This window comes from Nansenia antarctica (assembly GCF_963989245.1).
Source record: "Nansenia antarctica genome assembly, chromosome: 4".
In the NCBI taxonomy this organism is placed as follows: Eukaryota; Metazoa; Chordata; class Actinopteri; order Argentiniformes; family Microstomatidae; genus Nansenia; species Nansenia antarctica.
In genome coordinates, this window is record NC_137689.1 from 71,283,828 (window position 1) to 71,307,898 (window position 24,071).

Sequence of the window (24,071 nt, forward strand, 5' to 3'; positions counted from 1 at the left end):
CAATCCCAAGGTCGAGTCTGGAGTTTCCCTGAGCGGTGGTTCTGTGTGTCCCTCTCAGTGCACCGTCCTCCTCAGCCGGCTCCTCTGGACGGCCTGGGTCCTCCTCTGCCTCTCCGCGACGCTGGAGCTCAGGCTCTGTTTGAGGGCCGGGAGGACCACCCTCTCTGCCTCCGTGGCCTGGGAACCGTACCTGGAGAGAGAGAGAGAGAGAGAGAGGGGAACCACCTCTCAACACAAACGGCCAGAGTCCTTCCTAGTTCACATAACGGCCGCGTTCGTAAATTCGCTCTGAGAGCGCCGGAGCGTCCACGTGACTGCCTCTTGTCCGATCAAATGACTTGGTTCCATTATGACGTTGAACCCAGTGTGCGCTCCGGCGAATTTACGAACGCGGCCAATGTATGCCAATTACTAGTCCATTTTCTTCATATTATATATGCCAGTTAGCTGACACTTTATCTAAAGCAGATTACACTGCAGGGAGTGCATAGATTTTTCAGTGTACGCGCCGGTGGTCCCAGCAGGAACCGAACCCACAACCTAAGCATTGTTAGCACTGTGCTCTACCGACTGAGCCCGTGTCTCTCGTGTGTACGGTCGTGAGCTTAGAATGATATGGTTCTGTCTCCGTTTAGGGCAGTTCAGAGATCAAAGTTCAACGTTTTTACATTCCATTATGTTTTGTGAGATGGAACCTTTGTATTTTATTAATTACTAACTAAAAATGTCAACATTTTTTAAATAACACCACACAGGCATTAATAAACACCTAATGGATCAGATTATGTAAAAAACTCAATTTTGACCAAAAATTGAGATAGAACCTTATAATTCTTTTTTTATTTTATTTTTTTATTTGTTTTTCAGATTTTATCCCTTTTTCACCCAATTTGGTATCCAATTGAACCCAACCTAGCATCCAATTATCCCCTGCCTATTGCGTAGGATCCGCCGCACGACCCCGTGGCCGGCAGCCCCAGAGGAGACCGCCAGGCAGACTAGCTGACTGGCTCCTCGAGCCCAGCACCGTTATTCCGGCACCCTGGGGGCGCTGTTGCGCGACGGATCCTTGTCCGGAAATAGTCCTATACCGCCCTCTGGAGCGGCCGCTCAATATGCCGCTCCCTGTGAGCCCCGGCCATATCCGGGTCTGGCGAGACCGGGATTCGATCCCAGTCCCCGGTGGGCAGCTTGCACTAGTGGCTAGTGCTTAGACCGCTACGCCACCGCGGGGCACTGAACCTTATAATTCTAACGTCACGCGGTATCAGAGGCACACTGTGGATGTACTGTAGCAGGGCTTTCTTACCTTCTCTTAGGCAGCGGTTGGACGGCTAGTCGGGGCAACCTGCCTTCTTCTGCTGCTCTGCTGGGAGGGAAAGAAGGTTGTTTCTCACCGGTTGAGTCAGTTTCTTAGAGATATCTTAGAGAAAAAACATCTTAGAGATGTTTAAAAAAATGTTTAGGGTATTTCTGCTTTATATAGAGACAGTAGAGATCGACAGGAAGGGTGGGTGGGTGAGAGGAGGGATGACACAACGCAAGATATGTCGAGGGTGGTAATAGAACCAGGAACCTTGCAGTCATGTAGAATGAGCATTAATGTTCTAACATCACTAAGCTGCTTTCTCAGAGTTATGGATATGCCATACTAAAGGGCTATGGCTAGGTGTCGTCTTGTACCTGGTGCCATCAGAGAGGTAGGCCTTTGTCAGGATGTAGTTCTCTGGGGTTATCTTCTTGTTGAGCACGATGTCTCTGAGGACGGCCTTCACACGGAGGATCTACGTGACAGACAACCGCAGCGCCGTTAGGATGTAGTAAGCATCACGCTGAAATACACTTTTTATTTTCAAATTTTTTGCTTTGAGTTCATGAGAAAGCGCTATGGAAATAACATGTATTATTATTTATTATTTAGTATGTATTATTATTATTATGATTGAAAGTGTTCCGGGGGGACGGGGACGTTTGACCTCTGACCTCCTGTGACTGCATGCTGTTGGCGTTGTAGAGCTGGCGTATGATGACCTCACACTCGTGCAGGGTGGGGGCGCGGGGGCGGTGGGAGGCGCTGCTGTGGATCCGCAGGGGCTGCAGAGAGGTGATGAGCCCCCCCCTCTGCTCTGACTCAGGCTCTTGCCTGGGGGGTCCGGAGGTGTCGGGGCAGTGTCCCATGCTGGAGGGAGGGGGCAGGGTCAGACAGGGAGAGGTTTCAACAGGGAGGACAGACACAACACGCTTATGGAAAGAGGATCATCCCTTACTCAGAAGATGATATGTCAAGGTGGTGTTGGTAGTCTGACTCAGTGACCATAGCAACAGATTCAGTGACCATAGCGACGGTCAGAGTAGAGACGTTGCTAGACGTCAGACTCAGGGGATGATTGACAGTATGGTATCTCTTCAGGTTACACCTTAACTGCTCCTCCTGAGACATCTACTACCCCCCAGCACTGCGTCTCCTGAGACACCTGCTTTCCCCCTTTACTGTGTCCCCTGTGACTTCTACTGCCCCACTTGTAGTGTTTCTCTGTTCTCCAGTGTCTATATATTTAAAACATTTAAAATTAAAAAATTATAAAACATGTTAGGCTACCTTTTTCCTTCTATCACTGATACTGCCAATGGCCTCGGGCCTGAGCTAGATTACTCTTCCTGCTACGACTGGTGGATTGATGATTCACTTGCTTAGTCAAATGTATTGATTGTAAGTCGCTTTGGAATAAGGCGTCTGCTAAATGCCAAAAATGTAAATGCCTCACCTGAGCCCTGTGTCGTGACCTGGGCATGTGTCCAGTAGAGGCTGCTCCAGGTAGAAGCCTCTCTGTGTCAGGGCCTCCCTGCCCTGGGTCAGCGGTCTGGTGCCTCTCCGGCCCGACCCTGGAGAGGGAAAGACTGCGGGCGTGCAATCTGAGAGAGAGAGAGAGAGAGAGCAGAGCCATGGTGCAAAACAAAAATACTTCACCAGATATCTGACAGAGCTGTTGTTTGCAACAGAGGTTTGTTTTGAAAAGTCCACCTAAAATGTCCCCCCCAAAAATGAGCCACTGAAGTTTGTGCCGTAAAAACGACCCAAGGCAGTGGCATCGTGTGTCGTAACGTAACACGGCGTTGTCAACGACGGAGGAAGCCTACCTTTTCTACAGGACTTGGGAGGATCCATGATGAGCTGGTACTGCAGTTCTGTAAGTGTAACATCAAAGTGGAAGTCAAATCTCAAATTGTATTTGTCACGTACATCGCGTATAGCTGTAAGTAAGAAAAAAGTGACAATAGTGTCAGATGTACAAGGAGCAGTGTCTTCTGTTCTGGGGGGCGGGGGGGGTCAAAAGGTTGTTCATGGCAGCTGATAAGCTCTTGTAACATGGTCCCTTGGCTGAACAGGCTTGGCAAGCAGGTGGAGTGATTGTTCCCCCACTGCTCTGACAGAGGGGAGCCACGTGACTCTGCCTAGCGTGATGGAGAACTCTCTCTTGGCGGGAGGTAGGATGTGGCGGTGAGACAGAGAGGCTGTTGTCTGCACGGTAAAGTGATACTTCCCTCCACAACCCCCCCACTGTGAAACACTCACCACCATCACCATCCATCCATTCATCTTCCTCTTTTAATAACTTTTCGTTGCTATGCAACCACTAGGCCTATAATAGTGTCACCTCTACCTCTCCAGACACCACTGTGATTGTGTTTGACCATGAGAAAACATGAAACATGTATGAGGAAATTCTGATTAAAATAAACATTTAACCCAATACAAATGAATAGAGCAGCTGCTTTATTTGAATGTGTGCTGCTGTTGCAAGTGTGAAACCTGCTACTGGCTTTTACTGGAGAGAGAGAGAGAGAGAGAGGCAATAGCTGATGGTATTGCATGAGTAGTTGAAAGAAAAAATATAGGCTACACTTGCAAGGCATATTCGAGATTGAACGTAGTACAGTTAGTTAGTACAGTTATGATGAGTGACAGACAGAGTTAGATAATACAACATTTCAACATGAGAGATGGAGTCTTTTGCATGACAACAACTTCAGATGTTATTAATAAGGACAGGTTTTAAGAAGCCTAAAACTCACCTTTATTTCCTCGTTTGAGGTGGTCTATTTCACCGTGAAGTTTCTGAAGGGTGTCCTTGTGTTGCTGCTGCAGGAATTGAATATTCTTCTGGAGGGAGGCGACGACGCGGGTGTCCATGTCGCTGTGAGACGGAGCCTCCCTCCTGTCCCCACGGGGAGGACCACCAGCCTCCCTCCTGTCCCCATGGGGAGGACCACCAGCCTCCCTCCTGTCCCCACGGGGTGGACCACCAGCCTCCCTCCTGTCCCCACGGGGTGGACCACCAGCCTCTCTCCTGTCCCCACGGGGTGGACCACCAGCCTCCCTCCTGTCCCCACGGGGTGGACCACCAGCCTCTCTCCTGTCCCCACGGGGTGGACCGGCCAAGGGCTGTATGAATGAATGAATGGTCTTTATTGTCATTAATACAGTACAGGTACCAAACAACGACATTTAGGAGGGGGGGCTCCCCTGGTGCTAGGAAAAAAATACTAAAAAAGAGCTGGTTTACATAAATAAAGGCTATATACACTATCCACTATACTATTCCTACTATACAAATAAAACACTGTGCTGTACTCTATGCTATGCTATAAATATCTATACCTGTAACAGGTGGTCGGCCGGCGGTGGGACAGGTCGTTGGACGCAGGCCGACCTGTCGAGGCATCCCACCCGGGACCAGTGGGGCAGATGTCGGACAGGGGGGAAGGAGAAGTCATCGCCGGACATCGCTTTGGTCTAACTAACTAACTAACTAACTAACTAACTGTTTAGCTCGCTGCTAACAACAACAATACACCTGCCGTCCCATGAATGAGCTCGAGTCCCGGACCCTCACCTGTACTAATGTTCACACGGGTGCGTGTGTGTTGTTAACTCTAACATACAACCTTCTGCGACCATTTAAATCACTGAAAAGGTTCAACGGAACCAGACGGTAATCGACTCCCGCGGCGGTTTATTTATTCGCAGGTTATTTCCTGTGCCGCCTCCTCCTCGCATACAACGTTGCCGTGACAACCAGGACTGGTTCCTGCTGTGACCATATTTGGCGTTTTACGGTACATGGAACTAGACCGGAGTCAGATAATAACACTCTTGCTTTATTTCATTTCAGTGAGATGAAACGTGTGTGCGTGTGTTAGAAGTGAGATGAAACATGTCAAAACGTTTATGAGGAGATTATAATGAGATGGAGAATTATTTATTCAGTTACTTTAGATTTAGTGTTTTATTGATGAGAAAGCCAATAACACCTGTACATAAAAATGGTTTATTGGACATCATCATGGTCACTATCCTGTTATTACGCCATTGAAAAAAACATTCAATATCATTTCTGAATTTGAAATTAATGGACTGTGGTGCTTCAAATCAACCAATCCACCCATACGTCAGTAAAGCTGCCTATAAAAATACAATGTAGCACAACATCCGAACCGCAATGCACTTGCATTTATTTACAAGATTAAGAACGAACACATTTTTTTTTTAAATCACAAGAGACTGCAAAAAGCATGACGCAAAAGTCACAAAAAAAAAAAAAATCATCCATTTCATTCCCGCCTGCTACTGGGACTTCAGTTTATCTCCAAACAGGGTCATGAAGAGTCCGTAGAAAAGGCCTCCGAGGAGGACAAGCAGCGTGCTGGAGACGGGGCCGAAGGAGAACAGCGCCCCCAGCAGGTACAGCAGCAGAAGCATCAGCAAGGTTCTGTAGCTAGCGAGCGTGCGTAAGCTAAGCCGCGGTTGTACGTTCCTCTCTACCGTCCGCCGGGTCGACGGGCTCCTCCTCCGGCTGTCGGGGGCGGGGCTTGCGAGGTAGTGGCGCCCCAGACGCCCCAGGAGGTCCGGCCGCGAGCACAGCGCGTCCATGTGACCCCCGAACTGTGGAGGGGAGAGATTTTTTTTTTTAATGAATCCTTTATTTAACCTGAGTAGTCATATGGACCTATCGCTAAGCCACACCCCAAAATAGAAATTGTCCAATCATATCATAGCAAAAGTCACGACAGGCAGGGGTAGTGGTGGTCTAGTGGATAGTGAGTTGGACTTGTGATCGGAAGGTTGTGAGTTCAAATCCCACCTGAAACCACACCACCTGAAACCACACCACTACTAGTGTGCCCTTGAGTAAGGCACTTAGCCCTCAGTTACTCCAGGGGGAATGTCCCTGTAATTCATAATTGTAAATCGCTTTGGATTAAATGCGTCTGCTAAATGGCAAAATTAAATTATTAATTCTTAAAACTCGGCCAAACAACTCGCTAATATCTGATGGTGAAAAGCTTCTAGACTAAATATTCTTGTCATCTTTAAAAAACATGTCTATTACTTGCTGTGGTAAATCAGAAATTTGCCAACTCCCGCCATTGTAAGTAATTGAATGTAATTTAGTCACGGTTGGTCAGTCAGTCACTGTCAGTGAAGCGTTGTTTGTTTGTCCGAGTTTTCAAAGGGGGCGTGGCTTAGCGATACTAGGTCCATTGAGACAGTAGCCCTGGCCAAGAAAAGCAGCACAAAAAAAGGACACCACATACAGTATAAAAACATCCAATATACAACATAAAATAACAACAAACAAGCAACAGAAACAGTGAGCAGATACAGGCTATAAAAAGATAACCTAAGCACATTTTCGCTGATTAACTCATTCAGTGCCGAGGGAGAATTAAGTCGCCCAAATTGTCAACATTCTACAGTGCCACTTTGGGTGACTTTATGCTCCAACAATGCATAGATTACGATGCTTCATTTTGTGTCCTACTGAGACCACAGTATCTTTTTCAGAGGAGCCCTGCTTAAATGTACATTCAAATTACAAACGGATACAACACAACTGATTAATTACATATCAATTACAAAGTCTATTTACACAATATAATCAATAATGGATGGAGGGTGTCCATCGTGTACAGGCATCATGACTGGCTGCTAGGCTGTGAGAGGGAGGGACTGAACCCCTGACGGACACATCCCTTACCCTATCATTCATCAGAGAGGTGATCCTGAAGAGCAGTCGGACCAGGATGGCGCTCTCATAGCTCCTGATTGGCTGAAGCTCGGGGTCTCCCTGGTACTCGATCTCAAACCGGCGCTGGCCATTGATGATCTGTAAAGGAAGGACATGTGTTTTAGAGCACTCCCTCTACGATGACATGGTTGGGTTTGGTGTGAAGCTGGGCTTAACTAATTTAGTGCCAAAGGTGATTTTATTCACCCCCCCAAAAAAGTATTGTTGTTAGGTAAACACCACATAAAACACTTGGAACTCTAGGTGGTGAGGGTTCCGGAAATCTTTGTAAGTTGGTGAGTTAAAGGTTGAGGTTGTAGGTGTGGGTTAAGGGTTAAGGTTGTAGGTGTGGGGTTATAGGTCAAGGGTACCTGCATCCGGCCCACGTCTGTGAGGACGAGGCCGTTCTCCCCCTGGATGCAGTCTGGAAGCTGCCGTGAGTTCCCGTCGTCCTGGCCCGAGCCCAGGTTAGCTATCAGCTGGGACAGCTGCCCTGCGTTCACCTGCAGGAGACAGGGTGACAGGACGGCAAAACAGGCATTATTACGTTTCCCATCATATCAACTACAGTAATACATAGAAACCAACTAAACTACATAACACCCAACGTCGTCTGAGACATTGTTTTTTATTTTTTATTATTGTTGTTATGGTTGTGCTGCTGAACTGTCAAAGCACTTTGAACTACATAAAAAGAAATACAGTTATAAATAATAATAATAATTCATTATTATTTAAAAAGCACTTTTCAGGGACTCAAAAGACGTTGACAGTATGGGTAGACAAAAACACGGAAAGAACAAGCAACAGAAAACATGAGTACATAGAACACAGTATTAACGAATAAGTACAGGAAACAATTAACACAGCAATGTCAGTTATTATTATTATTATTATTATTATTATTATTATAAAGCTTAAGAGGTTAACAGAGCTCCATGTGGAGTTCACCCACTCGGAAGATCTGACACAGGTAGTCCAGCGCCCTGTCCAGGAACTCGTGGGTCTTCTTCACATACTCCCCGGTGTCGTCCACCTCTCCTCCGTTGAAGGTGTGGTTGAGGTCCGGCGAGCCCATCCCGAACCAGGACATGAACGAGTTGTTGGTCGTCACCTCGGCAGAGTGATCCGATATCCGCTTGGCCGTCTGCCGGGCCTGGGCGATGATCTGGATCAGCTTCAGAACCTGCACCACACACACAGGAGTGGGAGAGGTGAGCATGTACGCTACACAGAAGGAAGGTTTGTCAGGAAATGTCATCAGAGACTGACTGATGATGCAATCCAATAGCTCTGGGTCTAATGGTGGCATCAGAACAATGATTAAGGGGATGAGCCACACCTCTGAAACTGCTACAGCATTGTTCTCTGATTGAAACTGCCATTGTCAACCCATCCCCCAATGGCAAACCACCATGATTGACAAATCCCAGATACCCTTGCCTTGAATCCAAATAAAAACAGCCGCCCCCCCCCCCAGAACACCAGAACACCCCCTGCCCCCCCCAGAACACCAGAGCGCCCCCTGCCCCCCCCAGAACACCAGAACACCCCCTGCCCCCCACCAGAACACCAGAACGCCCCCTGCCCGCCACCAGAACACCAGAACGCCCCCTGCCTCCCCCAGAACACCAGAATGCCCCCTGCCCCCCCCAGAACACCAGAATGCCCCCTGCCCCCCCAGAACACCAGAATGCCCCCTGCCCCCCCCAGAACACCAGAACGCCCCCTGCCCCCCCCAGAACGCCCCCTGCCCCCCCCAGAACGCCAGAACGCCCCCTGCCCCCCCCAGAACGCCAGAACGCCCCCTGCCCCCCCCAGAACACCAGAATGCCCCCTGCCCCCCCCAGAACGCCCCCTGCCCCCCCCCTGCCCCCCCCCAGAACACCAGAACGCCCCCTGCCCCCCCCCCAGAACGCCCCCTGCCCCCCCCAGAACACCAGAACGCCCCCTGCCCCCCCCCAGAACACCAGAACACCCCCTGCCCCCCCCCAGAACACCAGAACGCCCCCTGCCCCCCCCAGAACACCAGAACGCCCCCTGCCCCCCCCAGAACACCAGAACGCCCCCTGCCCCCCCAGAACACCAGAATGCCCCCTGCCCCCCCAGAACACCAGAACGCCCCCTGCCCCCCCCAGAACACCAGAACGCCCCCTGCCCCCCCCAGAACACCAGAATGCCCCCTGCCCCCCCCAGAACACCCCCTGCCCCCCCAGAACACCCCCTGCCCCCCCCAGAACACCAGAACGCCCCCTGCCCCCCCAGAACACCAGAACGCCCCCTGCCCCCCCCAGAACACCAGAACGCCCCCTGCCCCCCCCAGAACCCCAGAACGCCCCCTGCCCCCCCCAGAACACCAGAACGCCCCCTGCCCCCCCCAGGACCCCAGAACGCCCCCTGCCCCCCCCAGAACACCAGAACGCCCCCTGCCCCCCCCAGGACCCCAGAACACCCCCTGCCCCCCCCCCAGAACACCCCCTGCCCCCCCCCCAGAACACCCCCTGCCCCCCCAGAACACCAGAACGCCCCCTGCCCCCCCAGAACACCAGAATGCCCCCTGCCCCCCCAGAACACCAGAACGCCCCCTGCCCCCCCCAGAACACCAGAACGCCCCCTGCCCCCCCCAGAACACCAGAATGCCCCCTGCCCCCCCCAGAACACCAGAACGCCCCCTGCCCCCCCCAGAACACCAGAACGCCCCCAGCCCCCCCCCCCAGAACACCCCATGCTCCCCCCAGAACACCCCCTCACCGTGCCCCTCAGCTCCGTGCCGAACATCTGTTTGTACTGGCAGTCCTGGCCCTCCAGGCCGTACACGTAGCTCTTCACGCGGAACACGGCGTCCGTCACCGCGGGTTGCCGCGACGACAGGAAGCTGCCCCCGTGAGCCGGCGTGAGGAACACGCGGTGCTGCCGGTGGTGGAGGACATGCTCCGGCTCCAGGAACAACTGTTCTCCTGGGGGAGGGAGGGAGGAAGGGGGGAGAGAGAGTGAGGGATGGAGAGCAAGAAGGAGAGTGATAGGGGGAGAGAGGGAAGGGGAGAGAGGGAAGGAGAGATAGAGATAGAGAGAGGGGGCGGGATGGAGAACAGGAGAGAGGGAGGGAGAAGGATAGGGGGAGGGAGGGAGAGATAGAGAGAGAGGGCGGGCGGGATGGAGAGAGAGGGGGGGAGAGAGAGAGGGAGAGGGATGGGGGGAGAGAGGGAGGGAGAGATGGAGATAGAGAGAGAGGGCGGGATGGAGAGCAGGAGGGAGGGAGGGAGAAGGATAGGGGGAGGGGGGGAGAGAGAGAGGGAGAGGGATGGGGGGAGAGAGGGAGGGAGAGATGGATATAGAGAGAGAGGGCGGGATGGAGAGCAGGAGGGAGGGAGGGAGAAGGATAGGGGGAGGGAGGGAGGGGAGGGAGAAGGATAGGGGGAGGGAGGGGAGGGAGAAGGATAGGGGGAGGGGAGGGAGAGATAGAGAGAGAGGGTGGGGGCAGGTAAAGACAAGTTGTTTAGTGTATTGCGATTGTAAAAGCACTCAAAATAAAATTGTATTTGATTTGACAAGGTCTCCAAGGCTGGGGAGAAGTCGCGGTACAAGCTATACCGTAACAGCACTACAGCATCACCCCTGCAATGTCGTTGGAAAGCTGAATTCACGAGTAACGGACAGAAAACCGTCATAATAGCTGGTCTTTGACCTGGAGTGGTTCTGTCCTCACCTTTCTGGATCATCTCTGCTAGGTTTGACTGAGCGAAGACCTTGGCCACCCTGAAGACCATTAGTGCATTTTTAACGTTGACCAGGTCTGTGCGCACCACTCTGTTCAGAAAGCCCTGGAAGAGCTTGGTGTACATGAGCAGGTTATCCTGGACGAACGAGGCCCTGAGAGAGAGAGAGAGAGATAGAGATAGAGATAGAGATAGAGATAGAGATAGAGATAGAGAAAGAGAAAGAGAAAGAGAGAGAAAAATAGAAAGAGAGATAGAATGAGAGAGAGAGACAGAAAGAGAGAAAGAGAGAAAGGGAGAAAAACGTTAAATGTAAGTATCAAGAGAAATTGACAGACACACATACACAGTTCTGTGGCCAAATTTTGAGTCAAATATTTTCAAAGGGAGCACTGGCGCCGTCTCCACACGTGACTAGCCTGCCCTGGGTCTAGGCCCCCAGGCTGCTCACCATTTCTCAGGCACCCCTCTGTTCTGGTCCGCCTGAGGGTTGGTCTTCTCTCCTGTGTACCTCCACGGCTGGATGTAGCTGAGCCAAGTCTCCAGCACCTGAACATTTTAAATACAAAAGAAAATGTAAAATGCGTAAAACTCTGTTGTTTCAAAGTTGTATTCTTGTCAAGTGAAAATTTTGTGAGAACAGTCTAGTCTATGTAGAGAAGACATCAGGGCATCCAAGATGGCCGCTGAGTGGGTAGGTAGAGGTTGTGACTGTCACCAACATGTCCGCCTGGCGGGTGTGAGGCCTACCGCTCTGAAGGAGGCGTCCAGAGGCCAGTGGCCGAAGCAGTGCTGGAGGAAGACGTAGAGCTTCTGCTGGACGAACCGCTGAACCACCACCCTGCAGGGACACACATACGGGGGGAGATGAACCAGAGCCTTACAAGAACCCTCTCCCAATATTCCCTGGTTTCAAAAGTATCATCAAAGAGTCATCAAAAGTGTGTAAGGCAGGTACAGGTAGGTCTGTCCCTCAGGTACAGTACAGGTAAGTCTGTCCCTCAGGTATAGTACAGGTGGGTCTGTCCCTCAGGTATCTTACAGGTATGGTCTGTCCCTCAGGACAAGTATAATACAGGTAAGGGCTGTTCCTGATATCGGCTCACCTCTTGAACTCCTCCAGGGGGCTGGCGTGGGAGTGGGGGGCGGAGGGCGAGGAGGAGGAGGAGGAGGCGGAGGAGGAGGAGACCAGCTCGGGCTTCAGGCTGCAGGAGAAGGCGTGGAGGTGCTTCACCAGGAGGCGCACCACCAGGACATGCTCCTCCGTCGGGCTGAATGGCTCCTGAAACAACAGCCAATCACGCAACGCTCCAAAAGCCAACAGCAGCCAATCACAACAAGAGCTCCACAGGCCAACAGCCAATCACAACAGAGCTCCGCAGCTAACTGATCACACAGCGGGCTTGGAACACTTCCCCCTTATCCCCCCCCCCCACCCCCAAACCATCGCTGCTGTTGTGACTGAACAAGCCAAACTTTAACGTCTCGTTTATACAGAAGTTGACATTAACATCCAGACACAGCCTTACACTGGTCAGTAATGGACAGAGACTGTAATATGACAGATGTGCTTGACATTTGGGAGACTTGGATGACGGAGGTGGTGTAAACTGTGAGTAGTGTTTTGCCTCGAGACGGAAAACATGTGAGATGACGACGACGAAACATGACACGACGTACAGTAACCATGACAACAACACCAGACACAGATAAAGCATGCGTTTAAAAGGAAAGAACAACACACAAACAAACACACAAACATACACACACTTTAAAAAAACAAAAAACAACAACAACACTCAAGGTTTAATTCTCCATTCAAGGATACTTCTCTACAGGTCGTAAATAGATTTTTTAGTAACGTCATATTCTCCAAACGCCTTCAAAACATGACAAACGGTTTCCAGGTTTTGCATCATGCCTTTCTCTCTCACATTGAGGATTTGCCTCCCTAAGCTACACTAGGACTTCGTTCAACTATCTATCAACACTGCTGAAACAACGAATGATGCTTTTTAGAGAAGAGAAGTACCCTTGACCTTCCCTTGACACATAGTAAGTCCTTATCAATGCTACTCTGGCCGGCCTGGGCTTTACCTCCAGCAGGCCCCACCGGGGGGGTGAATCAAAAGGTAAAAGTACTTGGTAGGTGTGGAGGGTCCCAGTGCCTGGAGGAGGGGGGCTCTGGCACGGCATGCTGGACATACTGAGGCGGTACTGCAGCAGGGCCAGCTGAACCACCAGGGGAGGAAGAGGAGGAGGAAGAGGAGTGACAACAACAGTGGGGGTGGGGGGGCGAAGGGGAGAGGGGGAGGAAAGAGAGGGGAAGAAAAGGAGGGAGGTGAACATGAGAATAGGAAAGGGAAGGAAGGAAGGAAGAAACAAAAGAAAAAGGGATAGGAGTGCAATCCCACAAAGGAAAGGTTGTAAAGACGGGAAGGAAAGAAAGAAAGAAAAGAAAAGAAGGAAGGGAAAAAAAAGGAGCAAAAAGAGAAAAAACAAAACAAAAAACAGACAAACAAAAGACATATTGACCACAGGAACACCACAATGCTGTGACAGCTAGGGGGCGCTGCAGTAGCCCTTCCCACACCCCCCAGACAGGACACATTCAACTGTTAATATCCTCTAGAGAGGAACACAAGACACAACACACTGTTAGGGGGTTGGTTAATAAGAGACTGGTTAAGAGACTGGTTAAGGGGTTGGTTAAGAGAGTTTAGGTGGAGGAGCTGAACTATCCATAGTAAAAGGATCTTTTCCACAAGTTTCAGAACAAAATATTAAGTGTTACAGGTTGTTGTTTTTCGAGGGGTGGGGGGAGAGGGTTACTGCATTGTTTAGGCTATACTATATGGACGGTTTCATCCTTAACTACAATCTAATAGAAGTGTGTATTGAATATGTATGGGGGGGGAAGCAGGAATCCTGCTAAACTTAAAGCGGGGTACACACATAAGGAATTTCAAAATCTTAACAGAAATCTTATCTGAGACAGACCCCACACATGAAGAAACAAAATCTTGGATTTGAACAGCCTTGATCGTGTTGTGTGTGCTGTGCGCGAATTTCCCCATTTCAGCACCCCACAGACATAAAGATTTTCGTTACGACAGACTCCAAACTCTCTAGTCTCGTTCCCCACGCTTCTTGATTGGCGAGCAGGGTTGCCAGATGGGAATGACATTTTCCACCCTAACCACAGTCTAAAACCGCTAATTTCACCAAACAATCTGGCAACCCTATGGTTTCTGGTCGGAAGTATTTAACGCATTTCACATTTACGATTGCCGGCCACGCCCATTTTCCGAGCAGGTTGCCGGGAGAGTTGATTGCACAATTGAAGAGAAGTCACTCTTAACACACCTCACACCACAGGATTTTGTTATAGGAAAATGTTAAGAGCCATCTGATAACCGGGCGTTTTCTGTTGTTTTCAGACATCCGAAAATCGTTATGTGTGTACCCCGCATTACTTAACTTAAAGAGATTTCCAGAACATTCCCCACCTAGAGTGGCAGGTGTTTTATGTGGTGTTTACCTAGCAACAACACTTTGATTGGCTACAGAATGAAGCATTAGAATCTATGCATTTATATTTATATATATATTTATTTATGTCATAGGGTCAGGGGTCATGGGGTCAGGAGGAGCAGGGTCAGGGGTCATGGCGGGGAAATGCAGACGGATGACGGAATGTCGATATCAACCGACGCGGAGAAACAGCAATCGACCAATCAGCTGGCTGAAGCCCGAGCAGCCAATCAATCGCAACCAGCAGCCAGTGACACGTGGCCAAGACAGGACGCGACAGAAAAAAAGTGGATGGACTCACAAACACAGATAGACAGCATGAGCAGATCAACGAGGAGGAGGAGGAAGCAAAAGCACTACTACCAGAAACACATGCCCAGTCAGTGCACGGCAGACACTACCTCTGCTCAGCCCAGATGCCAATCAATCAATCAATCAATCAATGAATCATGAATCAAAAGAGAAGCTGCCATTCCAGATAAAACTCCTGATGATTCCCATGTTGTTGGACTGCTTTGATGGTAACGTTGAACAGGACAACAGTCACAGCCTTGGCTGTGTCTCTGTGTGTGTGTGTGTGTGTGAGAGAGAGAGAGTGTGTGTGTGTGTGTGTGTGTGTGTGTGTGTGTGTGTGTGTGTGTGTGTGTGTGTGTGTGTGTGTGTGTGTGTGTGTGTGTGTGTGTGTGTGTGTATGAGTGTGTGTGTGTGTGTGTGCGTGTGTGTGTGTGTGTGTGTAGACAGATCCCTCCCGTCTGAGGTTCCACCTTACCCTGACACAAACCCATCAGGAGCCAGGGCTGAACACACCTCCTATACAGAACGCCCCAGTGTAGAGACACACTACAGTTGTATGGTGCAGGTGTGCAGGTGTGGAAGTGACTATAACAGTATGAAGTGTTGCCCCCCGCGAGCTAACAGCAGGACAATGTGAGCCATTCTGGCCCCCTAGTGGTGAAAAGGGGACAGATGGTATCATCGTCAATATGGGACATATGTGACGAACATGTATACCTCTGGCCCGTTGACCCGTTGACTATTTTCATCAGTGTGTGTGTGCGTGTGTGTGTGTGTGTTTCAGATAGAGTGAGTGTGAAGGGAGGCACACAGAGTGGGGCGGGGGGGATTGTGGTGATCAGAGTGCAGGCCCCGAGGAGGGAGAGGGGCGGTAGTGGGGGTGGGGGGGGTGTGATTAGCCGTATCAGCCGTGCGGTGCCACAGTGCAGGTTTTGGTGGGGGGGGGTGTCGGGTCGAGTCTGGTGGGGGGGGGGGGGGGGGTGGGTTGTACCATACTCTTACCTTCACCTGTGGGGACTGCAGCTTCTGGTACATCTCCAGGGAGTAGTGATGCAGCCAGATCTCCACAAACACCTGAGGGAGGGAGGGACACGGACACACACACGGACGCAGACACACACACACGCAGACACACAGACGCAGACACACAGACGCACACACACACACGCACACGCACGCACACACACGCACGCACACGCACGCGCGCACGCACACGCACACACACACACACAGACACACAGACACACAGACGCAGACACACAGACGCACACACACAGACACACAGACGCACACACACAGACACACACACGCACACAATCATTCCTGATACTTAAAACATCTGACCAGGGGGGTATTCCATCAATGTCGCTAAAGGAAAATCTAGGCTTCTTTTGATAAATAAATAAATCTCTCAAGAGGCGGGGGGGAGGGAGGGTGGGAGGAGCCTCACCTGTAGCAGCGTCTCTGACCTCCAGATCTCCTGGGCGGCGGGGTCGGCGTTAACGGATGGCTGGTGGGATATGTGGCGCTTCAGGAGGCTGGTGTTGTGGATGCCGTACCCTGAGAAGGGCGCGCTGGGAGACCTGGAGGACACACACACAAACAAACAAACAAACAAACAAACAATGTTTTAATTGCCAATAAATCAATCACTTTAAAGGGCTATGAGCCTTATTCAAGGGAACGCTGGTGGTGGTGTTCCCAGGTGGGATTTGAACTCATGACCTTCTGATCACCGGTACAACTCTACTATCCACTAGTCCACCACTACCACCCCCAAATATTTCAAGTGTGTTGCTGGCCCATACCTGGGGCTGGGAGCAGGCTGAGAGAGCTGGTCCATACCTGGGGGCAGGCTGAGAGAGCTGGTCTATACCTGGGGGCAGGCTGAGAGAGCTGGTCTATACCTGGGGGCAGGCTGAGAGAGTTGTTGGTCTATACCTGGGGGCAGGCTGAGAGAGCTGGTCTATACCTGGGGGCAGGCTGAGAGAGCTGGTCTATACCTGGGGGCAGGCTGAGAGAGCTGGTCCATACCTGGGGGCAGGCTGACAGAGCTGGTCTATACCTGGGGGCAGGCTGACAGAGCTGGTCTATACCTGGGGGCAGGCTGAGAGAGCTGGTCCATACCTGGGGGCAGGCTGAGAGAGCTGGTCTATACCTGGGGGCAGGCTGACAGAGCTGGTCTATACCTGGGGGCAGGCTGAGAGAGCTGGTCCATACCTGGGGGCAGGCTGAGAGAGCTGGTCTATACCTGGGGGCAGGCTGACAGAGCTAGTCTATACCTGGGAGCAGGCTGAGAGAGCTGGTCCATACCTGGGGGCAGGCTGAGAGAGCTGGTCTATACCTGGGGGCAGGCTGAGAGAGTTGTTGGTCTATACCTGGGGGCAGGCTGAGAGAGCTGGTCTATACCTGGGGGCAGGCTGACAGAGCTGGTCTATACCTGGGGGCAGGCTGAGAGAGCTGGTCTATACCTGGGGGCAGGCTGAGAGAGCTGGTCTATACCTGGGGGCAGGCTGAGAGAGCTGGTCTATACCTGGGGGCAGGCTGAGAGAGCTGGTCTATACCTGGGGGCAGGCTGAGAGAGCTGGTCTATACCTGGGGGCAGGCTGAGAGAGTTGTTGGTCTATACCTGGGGGCAGGCTGAGAGAGCTGGTCTATACCTGGGGGCAGGCTGAGAGAGTTGTTGGTCTATACCTGGGGGCAGGCTGAGAGAGCTGGTCTATACCTGGGAGCAGGCTGAGAGAGCTGGTCTATACCTGGGGGCAGGCTGAGAGAGCTGGTCTATACCTGGGGGCAGGCTGACAGAGCTGGTCTATACCTGGGGGCATGCTGACAGAGCTGGTCTATACCTGGGGGCAGGCTGACAGAGCTGGTCTATACCTGGGGGCAGGCTGAGAGAGCTGGTCTATACCTGGGGGCAGGCTGACAGAGCTGGTCTATACCTGGGAGCAGGCTGGGAGAGAGCTGGCACATACCTGGGAGCAGGCTGGGAGACGGAGCCTCTGGAGTCGGAGAAGGGAGAAGGAGGCACGCTGCCCTCTGTCGGGAGGAAGTACTTGAGGTAGGTGTCCACCAGTACGAAGTAGGCGCTGTCCGAGGAGCTGACGTGCTGGCCAGGCAGGTGGTTCTACGAGGAGGACATGGAGACGTCACGTCAAAGTCTGATCTAAAGCAGGGCATTACGTTGTATCCTGTACTGTGTATTGTGTAAATGACTATTGGATTGACTGATTTGATTGACCGATTTGATTTGAAAATGTGCTTACCTTTGGTGTGATGAGACTGGAGGCCAAATTAAACATGTAGAATTCAAACGGATCTGAGGAAGGGTTAAGGAACACCAGCGGCCTTTAAAACATATATATGTGAAGGGCTAGAACTAGTCTAAAACATCATGTGGAAGGTACAGAACTGGTCTCAAACTTTATGGGCCGGTTTCACAGACCAAGTCTTAAGCCTAGTCCCAGACTAAAAAGCATCTTCAATGGAGATTTCACACATAAAGTGTGATTTAGTCCAGGCCTTAAGGCCTTTGGAACCCGGCTCCATGAATGTGTGAAGGTCTAGAACTAGTCTAAAACACCACAAGGTTTAAGCCTAATCCCAGACTAAAAAGCATCTTCAATGGAGTTAGGTGAGTTAAGGATTAAGGAGAGAATGAGGTGTGAAGAGTTTAAACATGGAGGATACTGAGCGCCATGCTGAGGGTCAGCAAACCAGACAGAGGAAACTGCAGCTTGTTGTGAAAAAGCGGGCAATCCGGGAGGACGCCTTCCTGGATGGACGCCTTCACAGGACCCTGCGAGAGACAACAGAGCACCAGAGCTGCACATCAGCCCATGTTCTTCTGACCATGAATGAAGTTACTATCATCTTGTATCACCCTGTATGAAACTGAGCCGATAGTCAGGTTAAGAAACATAGTGTTGGTACTTACAGGTAGATAACTGACGGGTACTTCATACTTGTACTCCTCTGCTTGCAGCTTGTACACCAGCTTCATCATCGGCCCGCTGAAAAGCACACGAAAACACAAGACTTAACCAACCACATCACAGGTTACCTCGTTATATAGGACTCGACATGGTTATGACCGACAGCGACGGAATGGCATTGGGCACATAGATATGAAACATAAACCGTGTATATAAATGTCTAGAACGGGCGCTTAGGTGGTGTAATGGGTTAAGCGTCGACCATTTAACCGCAGGGTTCCGGGTTCGATTCCAGCCGCGGACATGTCCTGCTTGTCATCCCTTCTCTCTCTCACCCATCCTTCCTGTTATAATCTATACTGTCTCTATCAATAAAAAGAAAAATGCGAGTGGGACTGCCCCACTCTGAAACAATTACTTTAAAAAATATATATAATATAAATGTCCCGAAAATATATCTCTAGAGTTGGTTCACTTACAAATGTAGTTATTGTAAGTCGCTTTGGAAAAAAAAGCATCTGGTAAAAACCACTTAAATAAAATGAAATGAGAAAAGGGCCAGTAGCCTACCTGGGGTCCAGGAAGTCCATGGCGATGTTGTACTCGTTGCTGCGCGCCTGCAGAGACCGCAGGTTCCAGCCCACGATGACCCCATCCAGACTGCCGAACACACACTCCACCAGCCAGGGGAAGATCAGGTGCAGCTCCTGGGGAGAGAGACCAGGTACAGCAGGAGGCCTTCAGCTGTCAGCCACAACCACCACAGCCTCTCCTTTACTCCACTCATCATCCACACTGAAGTGGTCCTCATCCGACTGACATGGGGAAGAATCTCATGGGGGAGAATAGGTTGAGGTCAACTGATCCATATGTGGAGCTTTAGGCTGATGATGACATGGCTAATTGACTCGAAGATTGATTGATGGTTGTGACGTTATATACTGCTCTTTGACCTACTGAGAGTTCGCACACGCGCACACACGCACGCGCACTCACTCACTCACTCACTCACGTCTGGAGTACAACAGCTGTTCTCATCATGGGCCCTGTGTGTCCAGACATTGTGTCTTCTTGACATTGTCCCACTCATCCCTACCCTACCCCACAGCCATAGCAGCTGCCTTCATCACATTCCTCCACTCCCACACACACGAAAGAAGACAAGATCCAGAGAAAACAAACACACTGTCAATATATCGGTGTCCAGGGGTGGCGTACCTTAGCCGGGTAGTCATTGATCACCTTCACCAGCTCCTGGCAACGATGGAGAAAAGGCTTGGTGGTTACGTCCGCTTTCAGGTTAGCCTGTGAAAAAACAGAAGAAAAAAAATACTTCACACAACTGATAGCAAGGGAGAGTATACTATACTAATAATATTAAAACAGTTTAACTGTTTACCAACCAACAATGAAGTACATAGACACTATACTAAAGATATTGGTTTAGCTTTCAGCATGAAGACAAGCAGACATTTCCCTGACTAGGTGAGGAGTTAGAGACACGTTTAAGTCACTCTGAGTATGTACAGTTAAGTAAGTTTAACAACTGACCAGAAGGAAGCTGGGCTGTTGCAAGGTTGGGGCGGCCATAGAAGATTCTGGAGGAGACAGACTGTCACGATGATTCAGAATCCGCTTGACATCTGGGAGACGAACAAAAACAGAACCAGAGCCGGTCAGTGCTTCCTTTGACATTTCCAACAAGCAGATATTCATGGATGCATCTTCGCTAGCTACGTTACTAGCCAGCAGCAGCAGCAGTTAATACTGCTAACTAGTAGTAACTAACTAGTAGTAACTAACTAGTAGTGCACAAGTCTTCTCACTCACTGATATCCCTGCTTGCAGCCTCACACCAGAGCTAGCCACTAACATACTCTGAATAGCAAGGCGACGGACAGCTGACCAGGTTCAGTAGGTTGATAGCTGAATAGGTTCAGTAGGTTGATAGCTGACCAGGTTCAGTAGGTTGATAGCTGAATGGTTTCAGTAGGTTGATAGCTGACCAGGTTCAGTAGGTTGATAGCTGACCAGGTTCAGTAGGTTGATAGCTGACCAGGTTCAGTAGGTTGATAGCTGACTAGGTTCAGTAGGTTGATAGCTGACCAGGTCCAGTAGGTTGATAGCTGACCAGGTTCAGTAGGTTGATAGCTGACCAGGTCCAGTAGGTTGATAGCTGACCAGGTCCAGTAGGTTGATAGCTGACCAGGTTCAGTAGGTTGATAGCTGACCAGGTTCAGTAGGTTGATAGCTGACCAGGTTCAGTAGGTTGATAGCTGAATAGGTTCAGTAGGTTGATAGCTGACCAAGTTCAGTAGGTTGATAGCTGACCAGGTTCAGTAGGTTGATAGCTGAATAGGTCCAGTAGGTTGATAGCTGACCAAGTTCAGTAGGTTGATAGCTGACCAGGTTCAGTAGGTTGACAGCTGAATAGGTTCAGTAGGTTGATAGCTGACCAGGTCCAGTAGGTTGATAGCTGACCAGGTTCAGTAGGTTGATAGCTGACCAGGTTCAGTAGGTTGATAGCTGACCAGGTTCAGTAGGTTGATAGCTGACCAGGTTCAGTAGGTTGATAGCTGACCAGGTTCAGTAGGTTGATAGCTGAATAGGTTCAGTAGGTTGATAGCTGAATAGGTTCAGTAGGTTGATAGCTGACCAGGTTCAGTAGGTTGATAGCTGACAAGGTTCAGTAGGTTGATAGCTGACCAGGTTCAGTAGGTTGACAGCTGACCAGGTTCAGTAGGTTGATAGCTGAATAGGTTCAGTAGGTTGATAGCTGACCAGGTTCAGTAGGTTGATAGCTGACCAGGTTCAGTAGGTTGATAGCTGACCAGGTCCAGTAGGTTGATAGCTGACTAGGTTCAGTAGGTTGATAGCTGACTAGGTTCAGTAGGTTGATAGCTGAATAGGTTCAGTAGGTTGATAGCTGACTAGGTTCAGTAGGTTGATAGCTGACCAGGTTCAGTAGGTTGATAGCTGACCAGGTTCAGTAGGTTGATAGCTGAATAGGTTCAGTAGGTTGATAGCTGACTAGGTTCAGTAGGTTGATAGCTGAATAGGTTCAGTAGGTTGATAGCTGAATAGGTTCAGTAGGTTGATAGCTGAATGGTTTCAGTAGGTTGATAGCTGACCAGGTTCAGTAGGTTGATAGCTGACTAGGTTCAGTAGGTTGATAGCTGACTAGGTTCAGTAGGTTGATAGCTGACCAGGTTCAGTAGGTTGATAGCTGAATGGTTTCAGTAGGTTGATAGCTGACCAGGTTCAGTAGGTTGATAGCTGACCAGGTTCAGTAGGTTGATAGCTGACTAGGTTCAGTAGGTCGATAGCTGACTAGGTTCAGTAGGTTGATAGCTGACCAGGTTCAGTAGGTTGATAGCTGACCAGGTCCAGTAGGTTGATAGCTGACCAGGTTCAGTAGGTTGATAGCTGACCAGGTTCAGTAGGTTGATAGCTGACCAGGTCCAGTAGGTTGATAGCTGACCAGGTTCAGTAGGTTGATAGCTGAATAGGTTCAGTAGGTCGATAGCTGACCAGGTTCAGTAGGTTGATAGCTGGCCAGGTTCAGTAGGTCGATAGCTGACCAGGTCCAGTAGGTTGATAGCTGACCAGGTCCAGTAGGTTGATAGATATCTGAAAGAAGTTGCAGGCTAACAGCTAGCTCCTGCAGATGTCAGCTAGCTTAGCTCAGTGCTAACCAGTTAAGTTCACACAGTGACAGCTAACAAAAAGCTACACACGTAAAATGAAACATATGAAACATAAAAAGCAACATACCACTGGTAGTAAACGCGTTTTTACCTCCCACGAACTGGAAATAATGATTAGACTTTCATGTTCCAGTCTACCGCGTTTCCATCAGAGAGCTGTGAGCAACGTTACTGAGAGTGCGTTCGTAAACTTGCTGTGGAAAAGCTGGTCAGCACGGCATGGAATGCCTCTCGTCCAATCACATGACTCGGTCCCTTTGTGACGTTGAACGAGGTGTGCGCTCCGGCGCTCTTAGAGCAAGTTTACGAACGCACCCTCATTTGTAAAAGGGTTTCTTCAGTATAAAAGTCTTTATTATAACTTCAGTTTTTCACAAGTTCGACTAAAACTAATTATATTCAATATATCTCTGGAAATAAATATGTAATCCTGTCAATGAATATGACATTTATTCTAATGTCATAATTACTCTTTGGTGATAGAACATTTCCCAAGAATCGTAGACTGTACACAAATACTTCTCCAACATTGCAGCATCATCTTGACTTTAGTACCGATCTACTTGGCGGTTTTACCACAGTGAAAGTCCATCAACACTTTGGATGACACAGCTCATGTTTGAAACTCACTTGATCCACATTGTAGAAGTCCCTTCACTTTCCTCTCTGACCTATCGCTTTTACTTTGAAACCGCGAGATTTTAAAGGACATGTTTAAAGGAGCATTTGGCTGTTTCGCACGTAGTTTTGTTCATAAATCACTTATTTTGGTAAACTGGACACATTTTGGGAATATATGTGGTTACTTTCTCGCCTGAAAACATATTAAAACTTCATAAAATGACATGTTAACAGCCAACATTTCAGCTTTTAGCTAATGGAGTTTTAAAATTGTAAACGGTCGGCTGGTTTTCGCATACTTATTATTAATTTAGTAGGCAGTATGAAGTATATACTCATTGAGTATGCTAGTATGCAGTATGAAGTATATACTCATTGAGTATGCTAGTATGCAGTATGCTACACCCGGACGCGGACGCAGCGGGATATACTTGAAAGAATATCCCCACAGGGATCAAAATAGTCAAGTGAAATGATGTCATTTCCCTAAAAAGGAGAACTAGTGAACGGGGATACAGATAGCCTACAGTGCCCTCATGTGTCTCCGTGCGTGGGGAAATGTTTGTATCTGTGCAAGCACTGTTTGGTCGCTAGATGGCAATGCTACCAAGTTACAATAGTCTACAAAAAAACTTGGTCACATTATGTTCTCATGCAGGTTATTATCACAACTGTAATGTAACCGAAGCATTGCGTTTCTAAGTGCCTAAATTACAGTACTTAGGTACCTACAAAGGTAATCTGTAACTCTGTTGGTAGCCTTCAGAATGACCACTTTCTATATGGAATTGTCTTACTTCTACAGGAAAGGATGGCTCACACCCTCGTCAGACCCTCACTGCATCACACAATACTATACATCCTCATCTGTGTCAACATCAATATGACACATACCGGTATTCACTGTGGAATATGAAGATATTGATCCCAGAGAATAGAGATCTAGTGTCTAGTGACCACTCATAGACTTCAGAATTACCAGTTATACTGTATATGATTTGTTCTTTTTCCGCAGGAAAGGACACATATCCTCCTCAAACCCTTACTGAATGAAAAGATACACCCTTAAGGATATAATTATAACTCATTTTAAAATATATTTTCATTTTTTATATATCCCCCCCCCCCGCGACCCGCCATCTTGAATCTTGGACACCATAAGTCTAGTATGTCTTATGTCGTATGTCATAAGTC

General features: G+C 49.4%; 2 protein-coding genes across 3 annotated transcripts; both read right to left on the minus strand.

Annotated features, from left to right (window-relative positions):
- Positions 1–54: 54 nt before the first annotated feature.
- On the minus strand, positions 55–4,192 carry ccdc74b (coiled-coil domain containing 74B; the record flags this gene model as incomplete). The annotated part of the gene is made up of 6 exons (XM_080529680.1): positions 55–190; positions 1,684–1,784; positions 1,984–2,179; positions 2,766–2,883; positions 3,139–3,186; positions 4,075–4,192. The coding sequence occupies 6 exons, from the start codon at positions 4,190–4,192 to the stop codon at positions 55–57; spliced, it is 717 nt and encodes a 238-aa protein (XP_080385806.1).
- Positions 4,193–5,262: 1,070 nt separating this feature from the next.
- On the minus strand, positions 5,263–22,424 carry smpd4 (sphingomyelin phosphodiesterase 4). Of its 2 annotated transcripts, XM_080528192.1 has the most exons (20): positions 22,324–22,424; positions 20,101–20,192; positions 19,768–19,854; positions 19,120–19,256; positions 18,552–18,627; positions 18,305–18,413; positions 17,881–17,933; positions 17,590–17,741; positions 16,065–16,197; positions 15,617–15,688; positions 12,929–13,018; positions 11,893–12,068; positions 11,537–11,627; positions 11,238–11,335; positions 10,777–10,940; positions 9,822–10,027; positions 8,026–8,256; positions 7,442–7,573; positions 7,041–7,169; positions 5,263–5,944 (listed from the first exon to the last, which is right to left on the minus strand). In XM_080528192.1, the coding sequence occupies exons 2-20, from the start codon at positions 20,137–20,139 to the stop codon at positions 5,627–5,629; spliced, it is 2,493 nt and encodes an 830-aa protein (XP_080384318.1). In that variant the 5' UTR covers positions 20,140–20,192; positions 22,324–22,424; the 3' UTR covers positions 5,263–5,626. The 2 variants fall into 2 exon arrangements, with proteins under 2 accessions (XP_080384318.1, XP_080384319.1); XM_080528193.1 differs by lacking the exon at positions 12,929–13,018.
- Between the last annotated feature and the right edge of the window lie 1,647 nt (positions 22,425–24,071).